At 39.3% G+C, this 14,115-nt stretch overlaps 1 protein-coding gene across 4 annotated transcripts in view; it reads left to right on the top strand.

Moving 5' to 3' along the window:
* MINDY4 (MINDY lysine 48 deubiquitinase 4) overlaps positions 1 to 14,115 on the top strand; it is a 74,295-nt gene that overhangs the window by 14,384 nt on the left and 45,796 nt on the right. For all 4 annotated transcript variants that reach the window (XM_021541859.2, XM_021541860.2, XM_077789618.1 and 1 more), the window contains exons 6-9: positions 6,699 to 6,757; positions 7,098 to 7,207; positions 8,184 to 8,300; positions 12,257 to 12,345. In XM_021541859.2, coding sequence (XP_021397534.2) covers positions 6,699 to 6,757; positions 7,098 to 7,207; positions 8,184 to 8,300; positions 12,257 to 12,345 — 375 coding nt within the window. The remainder of the gene's footprint in view (positions 1 to 6,698; positions 6,758 to 7,097; positions 7,208 to 8,183; positions 8,301 to 12,256; positions 12,346 to 14,115) is intronic.

The following is a 14,115-nucleotide window of genomic DNA, read 5'->3' on the forward strand; positions in this document are numbered from 1 at the left end:
CTCAGGTAACACCTCTGCCCTGATAATACATTCCACTTTCTAGCAGTTCCTATTATAAGGAATTTTTTTTTGTTGTGTTCACCTTCCATTTGCCATGTTTTGCACTGTTATCCATAACTGGAATTGATTTTTGACTGGTGTTTCTCTTCCTTGCTACATATCCACCTCTGTTAAAATACTTTAAATATTTTTCATGTTCCTTTAGGCATTTTTTGTCTGAAGCTTGTACTGTGTGCTAAATATTTTTATCTTTCCTGCCCTGAACTTTTGCTGTTGTTTTTCCATTAGGTTTTACTGATTTGTTTTGTATTTCCCCCATGTATTTAGGGGTGTCTCTAACATTGTCACACTGTGAATCTCAGATAATAGGGCAAGAACTGTCCCCTTCTGCTCCTGGCCTTGTCCTCAGCATTATATAATCACAGTATGGGTGAACCCATTGTGTTAGTGAAAATTCTGCTTTTTCTCTTTCTTATGTTCCAAAAGAAAAAGAAATTTATTCTATTTGTTATAGTTCTATTTGTTATAGAAATAGGAAATCCCTAGAGGAAAAATATACAGATCTTTAAACAAATTCCTTCAATCCTTTAAAAATTCAGGGTTGTTTAGCTGTTTTGTTTTTTTATTCTTTTAGATATCTGACGCTTTCAAAATATTATTGTATAAATATTATAAGGACCCTAATGCTTTCAGAATATTATTTTGAAAGTGTTATGGTCCTTAAAGGATTGATATTCGTGCTCTCTATTATTAACAGGAATAAAAAAGCTTATTTTCCATGTGAAGACTGAGCCAATAACTGTCAATTATAGATGACTGAGTGCCTAAAATTGTAAATATCCTCTCCTATCTTTTTATCCTGCATCATCCCCAGCCACAATCTGGCTTTATCTGCATTAGGAGATTGGCAGAGAACATTGGCCATGAGTTTCTGAGCAAGTCCTGAGCAGGATTTGGTGTTCCCTCAGTCAATGTAAGCAACAAAGCAGAGCACAAGCAACTCAGGAGTTTTCTGGACTGCACTGGTAATTTCTTGATGCAGTGAAACAGGAAAATTCAATGCCTGTTGAAGGTTAATGTGTGAATGTCTCATTTCATAAGGAATACTAATTGACGTTCCAGTTTTAATGCTATTTTTTGTAATTAAAATTAAATTTCCTACTGAAAGGAAAAATAGTTTGTAAAGTTACGTAATGTACATTATTTGCCCAGCAGATTTGCTTGGCTTCAGTCTTTCCTACTGTGCATTTTGGTGTAAAAGTAGGTTTTCTAGGAATATTCTGTATTGTTTGCCTGGTGGGCTGCAGTATTTCAGTGTTAGGCACAAAATCAGTGTGTGGGATGGGCTGACACTGTAAAATAATACCTGGAAATTTGGTGAGTAATGAAGTTTTGATCCTGGGAGGTGTTGAGCAGTTCCTAAAAGTCCTCACCACGGGGATAGCCTGTTCTGTGGAATGAGCACTGAGCTCCCACAGCTGGGTTGTTTGGACTTGATCTCATTTAAAACCAGCCAGAAAGCCTCAGATTATTCCAGGATTCTCAGTGTGTGTGTGAGCAGTGCCTGAGGAATCAATTCAGTTTTTCCCACTGTCAGAGGAAGAGGATGCCTTGGGCTGGGGTGGCGTTTCTAGAAAGTAGGGGTTGAGTCAGAGTTCCAGAGGAAAGAGCGGAAAGGAATGCGGGGCTGCAGCAGCCTGGGAGCAAATTACGTTGGTGATTTCCTTCCACCTTTGTCTGGGATCTCTGTGTTGTCCTTCAGTCACGCTCTGCATCATCTCCAGTGCTTTGGAGTGGGTTTGGAGGCAGGAAACAGGGTGAGAACAGTGCTGGAGCAACTTAGGTTGGCACATTTCCTTCTGCGTTTGCCTGGGATCTCTGCCTTGTCCTTTATCCACGTTCTCCATCATTTCCAGCTTCCCCCAGTCCTTTAGAGTGAGTCTGGAGGCAGGAAACACGGTGAGAACAGTGCTGGAGCATCCCAGGAATAAGATAGGTTGGCACATTTCTTTCTGCCTTTGGGATCTCTGTGTTGTCCTTCATCCACTCTCTCCATCATCTCCAGTGTTTTGGAGTGAGTCTGGAGGCAGACAACACAGTGAGAGCATCCCAGGAGTAACTTAGGTTGGCACATTTCCTTCTGGGATCTCTGCACTGTCCTTCATCCACACTCTCCATCATTTCCAGCTTCCTCCAATCCTTCGGGCTGGGTTTGGAGGCAGGAAACACGGTGAGAACAGTGCCACACCTTCCTGGAGAGAGGAACCAAACCCTCCTGGAGGGGTTCTGATCCCTTGCTCCAGGGGATCAGCCTGGCTTTGACTCATCCAGCTGGCAGCAGAGGAATGTCTGTCAAACAAAACGGGCTCATCCGTGGGAAACGTGGATTTAACTCGCCCATGGATGAAAAGACAGCTCATGGTTGCCAGATCAGGAGTGAAAACCTTCAAGTGCCCAAAGTTGCATAACACCTTTTATAACATAATGCTTGGACCGGAAAAAAAGGCCTAAAATAAAAGTTATAAACTATTGTGACTTTGGTGTGGTGCCAATGGATTTATGGCAGCAGAGCCCACTGTGTAACATCTGTGGGGCTGCCATTTGCCCTTTTAGTATTTTTCCAGCGCTCCATAGGAAGTGGCACATTGCAATTACTGGAAATGACAAACGGCTTCTGTATCATTTCTTTATTTTTGGAAAGGAGGTAAATCTGGAGAGGTCCAGACTGTTGCCTGAAATGCAGTCAGTCAGTTGAGACTTTGCATTAGAGGATCATGGAGGTGTGTTCCAACTCAAACTATTCCATGACTCTGTGGAATTACTTGTTCCTTTAAAAAATCAGTTATGTGCAGGTAGCACAAGGAATTCTTTTTACCTCTATTTACCCCTAAGATTACTTTACCAGGAGCTAAAATCTCTTTGGGCTCACCTATAACCTGTTTTTTGAATTCACCTTTTTTTTAATAATAAGATGAGATAAGAGAATACCCCATCCTCATTGTAAGTTTAACAGTTGATATTACTTTTCAGGAAGTTTATTTGTTGATACCAGTCAGGTTGCAGCAGTTTGGACTGTTAAAAATCTGAGGTTTCTGACAGGATGAAGACCACAAATATTCCACATCCTTAAAAATTAAATGGCCTAAGGACTGAAGGCCCAAACCAGACAGAGTGGGTGCTTTATGGATGGTGAACAGAGCAGAGGGCTGGTTTCATCTCCAGTGTTGTGAATTAATTGAGTGCCAAAATCTAGTAACCCTTTTCTGTGCTTTGTAGTGTCTTGTGGGTGCTGTGCATTTTTATTTCGTGGAATTTTGTCTCCTTTTGAAAAAAAAAAAAAAATTACTGATTCTTGTTTATTTTGCTGACAGCAGTTTAGAGCTGCTGAACATTATGGTGAGTTCACACAGGTGTTACTGTGCTCCTTGGAAATTCCAAGGGGAATTTTACACTCCAAAATCTCTGGTGGAGAACAGTAGGAGTTCCATTTTAATTACAATTCTGATTTTGTAGCTTTCATAGCCTATGGATGAGCTTTGTGTTCAGGTGTGTCCAACTTATTAGGACCTTAAACCACCTTGTAGCTGAACCTGTGATTATAGTAATTCTTTTTTGATATACAAACCTTCCCAACAAAGATTTCACGTTGTCACAGTTAGTAAAATTCAGTGGGACAAATGCAGACTCATGTGTGAGGGAATCTATTTCTATCAGAAGTGACCACTTTTATTAGAAAATACCCAAGTTTCTCATTTGCCTGTTTTATATCTGTCAGTTTTCACAAATCTATCTGTCATTTATTTACCAGTTAATTTTTCATACTGCAAGTGTTCAAATCAAATCAGATGCAGGTCTTCACTAAAAAGGAAATTAGGGAAAATTAAGTGCATGAGCCTCTGTTACCTTTGTCAACCAGGCTTGCCAACATGATAGAATTTATATTAAATTCTCATTACAAGACCTTTTTCCTGTAGAAAAATATTGCCTGGCCTTAATTGTGATCATGTCCTTTGCATCTTTACAAATTCTTCTAATAATTCTGATTTTGTAATTGTGCCCTAAAGCAGTGACAGGCTGCACCACACAGAATGGCCTTTTTTACCCTTTTGCAAACACCAACAGAGGCTATTTTTTAATTATCTACTCTGCAGATTTTACTCACTATTCCAAGACTGTTGGATTTGTCTGCATATTATACATCCAGTAGAAAAGCTGTTGTAATCTGGCAATGAAAATGGGTTTTGCCACCACAGTCACCTTAAAACCACTGATGTTTAATTTTTAAGCCCCTTGGTTTATTTGACCTCTTGTGAGTGTTGGTGTAAATAGGAAATGCTGGAGTGCACATCCATTATTGTGCCAAGGAGCTCCCTCTCTGCGAGTTCAGCTCTTCTCTGTAAATCCATTTTCCTGCAATGCTTGGAGGCCAGAGAGGAATGTTCAAATATTTAGAGAAAGTACTGTATAGTATGTTTAGAATGAAACATATTTTCTTCCTGTCCCATTTTCCTGCCATGATGGATGACTTCCCCCTTCCCTAAGTGTTCCAACCAATTGGTTTTACACCTACAATAAATTTTCCTGGAGCAGCAGCCCTCTGCTGAAATGGAAATTGCAATAAATGTCCTGGCTGTTTTGAGAAACACAAGTTCCCCTCAAGGAGGGGAACCTCCACCTGCAAAAATACCCCACTTAAGCAGAAAACACCCAACATTAATCTTGGATGTCAGCGCTTTCCTCAGCTTGATGAGAATTCTCAGCCTTGAGAATTCCGAGCACTTTGCATCCCAGGCTTGGTTCTTCCTGGAATAGGTTTAGAACCAACATCTTTTAGACTTTCCAGAGAAAATTAACCCTTCAAAAACTGGTGCCAGGAGAGCTATATGTGAATTGTACTATGGGTGGCTGTATTTTCATTTAGAAATGGAAACTGTAGTGCTGCATTCAGTGTCAGAATCACAGAATCACTAATTGTCAGAATGATTTTTTTGGAAAGGATCTTAAAGATCACCCTGTCATGTGCAGGGACACCTCCCACTAGACCAGCTTGCTCCAGCCCTGTCCAACCTGACCTTGGAAGATGCAAACTTAAATAGAAATGTATTTACTGGGAAGAAGCACTAGAAAAGAAGAGAGCAAAGTGTGCAATCTCAGACAAAACAAAAATGTGTCTTTTGGTTATGCCTGAGTGACTTGACTTGGCTCAAAATTATTTTATTGGTGAATTTATTGTCATTAAGACCCATTATTTGACCAGGAGAGAGGAAAATAATAGCAGGCAGCTATGGGAAGGGAATCTCAGTTGAAATTCATGTCAGGAAACACCAAGGGGAGATCTGAGTGTGTTGTACACACACAGTGAACTCTATTCAATTCTATATCACATAAAAATAGAGTAATACTCTATGGGAGCTCAGTGCTGCTTATGCCACTACACAAATTTGCTCTCAGTCCTCTTATTTTTTATTGACCTGCTGGGCCTCCCATTTATTTTTACCTGAAGTTCCTACAATGTGGGTGATTCATTTCCATTCTGTCTGGCCTGAATCAGGGCCACCCACATTTCATTGCCCTCAGTCCTTTAACTTATTTATGGCTAAAAAGAGAAGTGTTTCTGTTCTTATGGTATCAAATACTATCTGTGAGAAAGCTGCCAAAATGCCTTTAAACTGGGCAAATCCTGAGTGTGATATGTCTGTGTTCTGATTGTATTATTTCATACTCTGAAAAGGAAATTAAGCTCATGGAAAATATGTGACATGACAGTAGTTGTTGCTGTAATATCGTGCATACAAAGAATGTTGCTGAGGAAACTATTCCATTCTATTTTTGAAAGGATTGTCAGTGCAATTCCTTTTTTTTCCAAAGCAAAAGCCAATGATACAGTATAGCTTTTTTGGGAAAAAAGAAAAAAAAAAGTCAATTTTTCCTATTTTTAGAAATGGTTATTCAAAAGTTTTCCTTGATTCTGAATTCATTTTGGTGTGATTTCAACAGGAAGAATAAAACCCTTTTCATTTCCAAAAATCTCTAACGTTTCATTTCAGCTCTGACTCCACAGAGAACTTTAAATACTTAGTCCTTTTAGCAGTTATTCATAAGAATTTTAAATGATTAATTGTGTAATATACAATTAAATCACAAGAGGAGTTGAACAACTGATCCCTCTTAATGGATTAAAAACATACCCTGGTAATGGAGCCAGTCTAAGACCTATACCCATTTTTATTTTTGGATATTTCAAGTAGTTTAATAACTAATTTGAATCTTACCCTGATCCCTATCAGGTATTTAAATTTTATTTTCTGATCTGATCTGCCATATCACACAGATGAAATGAGGTTGATGCTGGAACAGGACTGAAATCCTGAATGAAACACAGGACATTGTTCTGTGCTAGTTGCTTTTCCTGATGAACTCCTGGAGTGCAGCTTTCTTCCACTGAAAAAGCCTTTTCTCGAAGTCCATTTATTTCTTAGACCAGATATTTATTTTATAAATATAAATATAAATATAAATAAATATATATATATATATATATATATATGCACACACACATGTGAGAGTTATATCCTTGTGTGGGAATGCTCCCTATTTCTTATTGTTTATTCAAACCATTTCTCATTTAAAATGAGAAATATTATATTATCATATATATATCATATTATCATTAATTTTTTTGATTAATTTTCATGTAGGAAGTCCCCAACATCTACTGGCTGTAAAGAAGACCAGATGAAAGAAGTCCTAGATTTGGGTAAAGTTATGTCAAATTTCAGTTTGGCTTTTGTTATGTTTTGTATTGTTCAGAGCAGCTGTGGCCCAATAAATACATAGGAGTTGCTTCTTTTGTAACTCTAGGTTGATTTAGTGCAATTTCATTTGCTATAAACTTCTAAACAGACAAAGAAGTCAGAAAGAAGTAATCAGACAAAGGCTGGCTCGTGTACTTTTATCTGCCCTTTCCAGCTAAAACTGTATTTTCCTTTTTATAAATACAATAAATATTAATTTTCATGTTGATGAGCCCCTAGCACTGACTGTGCTGGGGAGAACAATTCTTTCTATCCAAGACTTGATTTTTCTTTTTCTTTCAGTCGATGTTGAGGATGAAGAGACAACTGGAGAAGTTAATAAGACCCCAGATCTTTCAACACTCTATATGCTTCAAATAGTATCAAAAGCAATTGATATTTCTCTTGCAAAAGTAAGACTAATTATGATAACTATAAATAGATTTTTGAGGTTGTTATTTGAGTTTCCTTAGCCGAAGCTGCAGTGGGCTCTGTGTTGTACTTTGGAATGTGTGCTGTATTCCTGAGTCTATTCCTTGTCCAGGTGAAAAATTTAGGGATGCCTAAATTCAGAAAAATACCTTTATGCAGCAGCCCACTTGAAGCACAGATGGTAACTTTAATTAATTAAGCTTGTATTATTTCTTTAATGCCCCTATTCATGTGCTTATTCTCCAGTCCTTTCAACTGACAGTGGTTTATTATTCCCCTCTCACTGTTTCTGCCTTGCTTATCTCCCCTCTTTTGAGCAGAGATGAAATTATTAAATTATTTTCCTTCCCATTCAGACAGAGGGGAAAAAAATCCCAGACCAAATAATGAGGATGGGTGTCTTCTAATTTATTTCTAGATCAATTAGCTTGGAGTAACTCTACTAGCCCTGGGTATTTTATTTTTTATTATTTCCTGAGCTCTGCTTTAGCATAAATGCAATTTATTCAGTGTGGTTATTGCTAGCCATGGTCTGCAGTTGTTCAGGGCCAACAGGTGGATTTGTGCCACCTGAAATACAGAAATCAAGCATTTAATTAGCATTTGTCTTGTAGAGGGTCCTTTTCTCCCTCATGTCACCATTGGTTGCTCTTTCAGCTGCTAAATTTCAGGCAGTGAACTGGGATGCTTTCATGGGAAACTCTGCCCCAGACATTAGACATAAATATTTTCCAGTGCTGAGCAGCTCCCAGCATTATGAGTGGAAGGAATATGGCAGGAAAAGGAAAATATTGCTCCTTTTCATTGGGGTGTTGCTATTTACAGTATGGATAAAACAGAAGAGGATTGTTGTACAGTTAGTCATTACCCTTCCACACTCCTCCTTTCTTTTCTACAAATTACAGTGTTTTGGATTTGTTTTTAAAATGAGATTTTTTTTTTTTCTTTCTTTTATAGGAATTAAAAAATCTTCTGTTTGGCTCTAGTCTTTGTTGCTTCAGTGAGGAATGGAAAATCCAGAGTTTTACATTTAACAATATCCCACAGCTAAAGTATGGCATTGTGCAGAAAAAGGTACTGTAAATTCTTTCCTATCAGTGATCTTTGCTTTTGACACTGACTTTACAAAGGCTGTGTGTCAGCAGTGAAAAAAAAAATTAGTTTTCTAAAGACTTTTCTCTTCCTTTAAACTCTAGTTAACCAGTGGATGTTGTCACTTTGTCAAGTTGTGATGGGAGGCTTGAGATGGATGGAAGAAAATGTGAAAAAGCTGCAGAAAGTGTGCAAATATTTTTGTGTGTGTGATGGGGAATTATTCACAGGGGGGAGGAGGAGCCACTGCAGCTGAAAGCTGGTGGTGGTAAAAGAATAAAAGAGCATAAATCAAGGGTGGAGTGTAAGAGAAAAATGATAAGTGGGGCAAAATAAATTAAAGATGCAGTTTGATCTGTCTAAAAATGAGATGTAGCAAGAGTTGCCAGGAAAATCACATGGAGAGATGCTGGGGTCAGGTGCTGAGGTTCATTCCTAAAATAAAAGGAACAAACACCTTGCAGGCACGTTGGGACACTGGCACTGCTGCTGGGCTCACCTCTCCTGCAGCCACAAGATCCCAGCTCCTCCCTGCAACGAGGTTTTCATCAATTCCCTGGCAACATCCAGCAGGGGGACAGGTCTGGAATGTCCAGCAGGTCCCTGTGGTGACCACAGCTGGTACAACCACCCAGCCATGACTTGGGCCAGCCTGGCCAGCACGTGCCCAATTGTGCTGGTTTTGCATCACAGAATATTAACAAGAAAGTGAACTAAAGTGAACTTAAATGAACTAAAGAAAGACTCTTCTAGAGGTTTTAAACTGAATGAAAATTTTAACTTTTATTTCTTTACATTGTCAGTAAGAAAGAAGAAGTTGTAGGGGGAGGAGAAGTGTCCTCAAAGTTTTGATTTGCTTCTTATTGCTCTTTCTTTTAGTTACTGTTCATAAATTGTTCTTTATACCCTTTTAAAATTTTGAGTCTGCTTTGCCTTTCTCCTAATTGTGCCTCACAGCAGGAAATTAGTACATTCTAGTACATCCTAGTGAGTGCACTGGTGCTTGGCCAGCACTGAACCCACCACACTCATTGGTGCATTGGCCAGGAAATCTCAAATTGGCAAACCAAAACCACTACACCAATCCAGAGGGATTTTTGGTAATTTCCAATCCAGGGCATCCAGTGACTTCTCTGAGCTCTCCCTTTCAGCCCTGCCTGAGCACTTGGCTCCCAGACAGAGCTCCAGCCCTCTCTGCTCTGTGTTGCTCACCTTGGTTTCACAGGCTCAGCCCAGGGACCCCTCTTGTGCCACAGGGTCATGGAGCTGCCCCCAAAATCCACCAGATCCCTTGGAAAAATGGATCCTCCCCAGCTGCTTGATGCTTTTGTGCCAGCCCTGGGGCAACATCCAGCAATATCCATAAGGTGGACAGATCTGGAATGTCCAGCAGGTCCCCATGGTGACCACAGCTGGTACAACCACCCAGCCATGACTTGGGCCAGCCTGGCCAGCCCAATCCAGAGAGATTTTTGGTGCTGTCTAATCCAGGGCATCCAGTGACTTCTCTGAGCTCTCCCTTTCAACCCTGCCTGAGCACCTGGCTCCCAGACAGTGCTCCACCCCTCTCTGCTCTGTGTTGCTCACCTTGGTTTCACAGGCTCAGCCCAGGGACCCCTCTTGTGCCACAGGGTCATGGAGCTGCCCCCAAAATCTGTCCTGGTTGAGATGGAGACAATACAAAACAACACTCCAATTTCAGAAGGCTTCAAACCCTTTTCATTATTGCATGCATGCTCCTTATACATTCTTAAAAAACTCCTAAGTTTACACGTTACTCATTGGTCAGAAGAGACAAACAAAGTGCTCATTGCAGTTTTCACTTATTTATCCTTCTCTCTTTCCTGGTTTCCCTGTCAATGACCTTGGCAAGAAACTCTTTCAGGGGTTAACATGGATCCTCCCATCAAACTTCTTTCAGGTCATAGAAACCACTGCAAAACCTCCTCCACAAAAATCCACCAGATCCCTTGGATGCCATGGATCCTCCCCAGCTTTGTGATGCCTTTGTGGCAGCCCTGGGGCTGTGCCCTTGCTCCTGGGGTGTCCACACAAGGTCTCTCCCCTCAGGAGCAGGGATCTGAGGAATTCAGTAAATACTTGTAGGCTCCTCTTTTCAAAACACTCATTAAAGTCTCTGTGCTGATGCAGAAAATCTTTATGTGGCCTGAGAGAAGCAGACCATTATACAGAAATGAGAGGAAGAGAGGCTTTGAGGCAAGGACAATGGCTAATAAACATGTCATTAAGCTGTTTAATTAACTTACCCTAGTCTAGTTAAATATTTCATTAGGCTGGTGGTCTCAGAAGAAAGCTGCTTATCTCACAAAGCCCAGTGGAAAAAGAAGATACTAAATCTTAATTTAAACTCCAAAAGGAACCATGGCAGTGTTGGTCACTGGCCCACAGTAAAAGTCACTTTGGTGTTTCCAGCCTGCAGAAAGGATATCTCATCACTTCCAGTCACCATTAAATTCCCCAGCATGAATTCCAGTGCAGGAATGGTGTTGTGCTTAAATTGTGTTTCAGCTTGTTAATATATTTCCTCCTCACTTCCAAAATTCAATTCAGCTCAACAACTATTCATTTCTTTCTTATGTTAAGCTTTTGTGGTGCTATAAGTAGATATTTAGAATAAATCCTGTTATTTCTTTTTTTCACTGAGAGGCTTGATGGACTGACACAAACCTTGCTGTTCTTCTTGATATATTTCAGATTATTCATTCATCAGTTACTTAAATAAATCTAGAGAAGCAGAGTATGTCTAATACAAATGAGAAATGAGAAGGTGTCAATATCTAAGCTATTCTAATTTCCATACTGCATTTACCTGCAGGTTCACTTGGGGCTGCATTTAAGACAATCAGAGAATTAAACTGATTTTTTAATCACATTGCTGTGTGAAAACTGCAGTGTTGCCCTGATTTTTAAACTGTTAATTTTTGTTTTATAGCTCTTTTGAAAGTTTTAAAGTTCTCATAAAACTTCTTTAACCTTCTGTTAATATTTACATATTTCTACTGGAGTTCTCACGCACTGTTCATGTAAACAATGATTGTTTTGCATTCTTCTTTGTGGGAGAAGAGAATTGATGGACTGTTAATTTGACCAGTGTGGTTAGAGAAGTGGTAATTCCATCCTCCAATCTACGGTCACCTTTAGAATTCTATAAATACCAAATGCTCAAATAAAACTTTCTCTTTTTCTCTTTTGAACTTACCAAGATTCTGTGTACTCATTTTGTGTCCAATAGTGACACTGCAGGCTGCCCTTTCCTTTCTCCTGCAGGGTTTGAGAGGAGTTTGATGGGTGACATTGTGGTGTCTGTGATGTCACCTTCTGTCCTGCTTGTAGCCCAAAACCAGCTATAAATCCATAAAATTTAAACTTAATATGGCATTTCTTGGTATTGTGATTTATTTCCTCTGAGACTGATAACTTGAAGGATTCAAATTTCTTCTTTTTCTTCCTCTTGAAAGTGAGAGGGAGAGAGGGAGGGTCTGAGGTGCAGAGGGCTGTCCTGAAACCTGAAATCTTTGTTTAGTGATGCTGGTGGGAACTGGAGGTTGCTGAGAGGAGGTACAAGAGCAAGGCTTGGAAAACACTCAGATTTGATTTCTCTCTGAAGATTAAACTGCAGCTCAGTAGGGATCAGGAGGTTTTTAGTTCATATATCCCAGATTTCAATAAAACCCCACATTTCTTTTAACATTATAGATGTCTTGGTATTTTCAGGAAAAATGGGCAGGAGCCACAAAAACACTTAAAAACCTTGATTTTCATTGGCTTGCACAAAACCCCAGAGGCACAGAGAGCTCTGTCAAGTCCTGGCTGCAGAGAGAGGGATGAAAGGATGGCTTTGGGCTGGGTGGGGGCTCACAGGGCTTTTCCCCAGCATCCATCACTTTTTTGCTCATGGAGTGTCCCATTTTCCCCAGGGTGGCCCATGTGGGGTTCTGGCTGCTGTCCAAGCCTGTGTCCTGCAGCAGCTGATCTTTGCAGACAGCAACAGGAACAAAGACACCCGGTAAGGCAGTGAAATTTCAGGAATTTCGCCTACAGAATTTAAAAAACCTATAATTTTATTGCAATTAATAATTTTTTATTATTAATTTTATTTCTCTGCTGCAGCCACTCAGGAGCCTTTTGAGTTTGAACTTACTGAACTTCTTTTTGTTTCAGAGAGAGAGAAAGAAATCAGCTTCTAATTTACTTGTGTTTACTTCCCATGGAACTGTAGGAATGTAGAAGTTGGTGTCTTATTTGTGTAATTGCTTGTGATTAACCCAAGAACATCTACAAAAACCAAACAGCTTGAATTGAGGCCAATGAAAATTATTTAGCCTCGAGGTGCTCATGGAAATTGGATTTCAAACAAAAAAACAATCAAGGTTTGAAAGACCATGAAGTTCATCCAGTGTTTTGACACTAAGAACCTCAACAGGGTTGAAAAATTAAAGTTATAATGATTTTTTTTTTCCTTGTAACTGATTTTGATTGTTCCTTTAAACTCTTTAATGGAATTTGAATTTATATTCTGTGTACTTTCCACTTGCTTTAAAGGAATTTTGTTAGGTGTTGCTGCTGACAAGGAAATTGCTTGGACTGCTGTAATAATGATGTACTTGTCATGTTGCTAAAGGAGCATGGGTTACTGAATTAAATTCTGGAAAATAATGCCTCAGAAATTACTTTGTTACCAGTTTTCATGTATTTGCTTTTTGTTTTCAGTAAGACTTTTAAGTCCTTTACAAAACACAAATTCCACAAAGCCTCCCTGTGCCTTAAAGGAACAGAATGTTTAATAGGGAAAATTATTTTGCTGGTTTGTGCTGCCATCACCTTCTTTTATTTGTGACCTCCATTAGTCCAACCTCAATTTAGAATAAAGAGAAGCTTTCATGCTGAGATCTTTCATTACCTTACAATATAAAAATGTTCCTCTTATATTAAATTCTGGCCTTAAATACCCATTTTTCTGCTTGGAACTGTGTAGGAAAATGCTGTGGTTTCTGTTGATATTCCTTAGTGCTGTCTGCCTTACCCTTAATGTAAATTCATTGTTTGGGCTGTTTTTCATCAATATTGGAAAGAAACAGGTACCTGTAGAGCATCATTATTTGTTTTCAGCATCCAGGATGGAAAGTGACAGAAATTATCCTGAAAAACTTGAAGATTTCAGATTATAATGAGGGCAGACTTTTCAAGGCTCTTGTCTACATAAAAGAAAATCCTCAGAAACTTCCTTGAAGGAAACACAGTGCATATTTAGATTTTATAACCAGGAGTCTCCACAGAAGAATTATTTCTGGCTGTGAAAACCAAGAATTTCTTTCAGCCTTTGATCATCTGCTCCTTGGTCCCTTTGTGTCTCAGGTCATCCTTGGTGAAAGCAGAGATGATGATTTCCCTCTTGCAACATGGTTCAGAGATCATAAATGAAATAAAATTATGTGGCACTCAAATCAGTGGATGGAGGCCAGATTGTCCCAACAAATCCTGTTTACTTGCCAGAATTTGCCTCTCCTGTTTTCCCCCTCTCGTTATCCACATGGTTTGAAAACATTTTTGGTTTTTATTCATGAGATAAACACATTTTTCTTATGCTGTGTTTGCCATGGGACGAAACTTTCAGCAGGCAGAGCATCAAATGAGAGAATAAATATTCCTAACTCTAACATGGATTTTCAAATTATCAACCACTTCACAGGAAGTGCTTGATTTCAGGCTTCTTTGACATTCAGGAAATAATTATCATGTCTCCTTCTTCCTCTGCTGCCTCTCTCAGACACAGAAA

The sequence above is a fragment of the Lonchura striata genome, chromosome 1 (assembly GCF_046129695.1).
Source record: "Lonchura striata isolate bLonStr1 chromosome 1, bLonStr1.mat, whole genome shotgun sequence".
NCBI classification, from domain to species: Eukaryota; Metazoa; Chordata; class Aves; order Passeriformes; family Estrildidae; genus Lonchura; species Lonchura striata.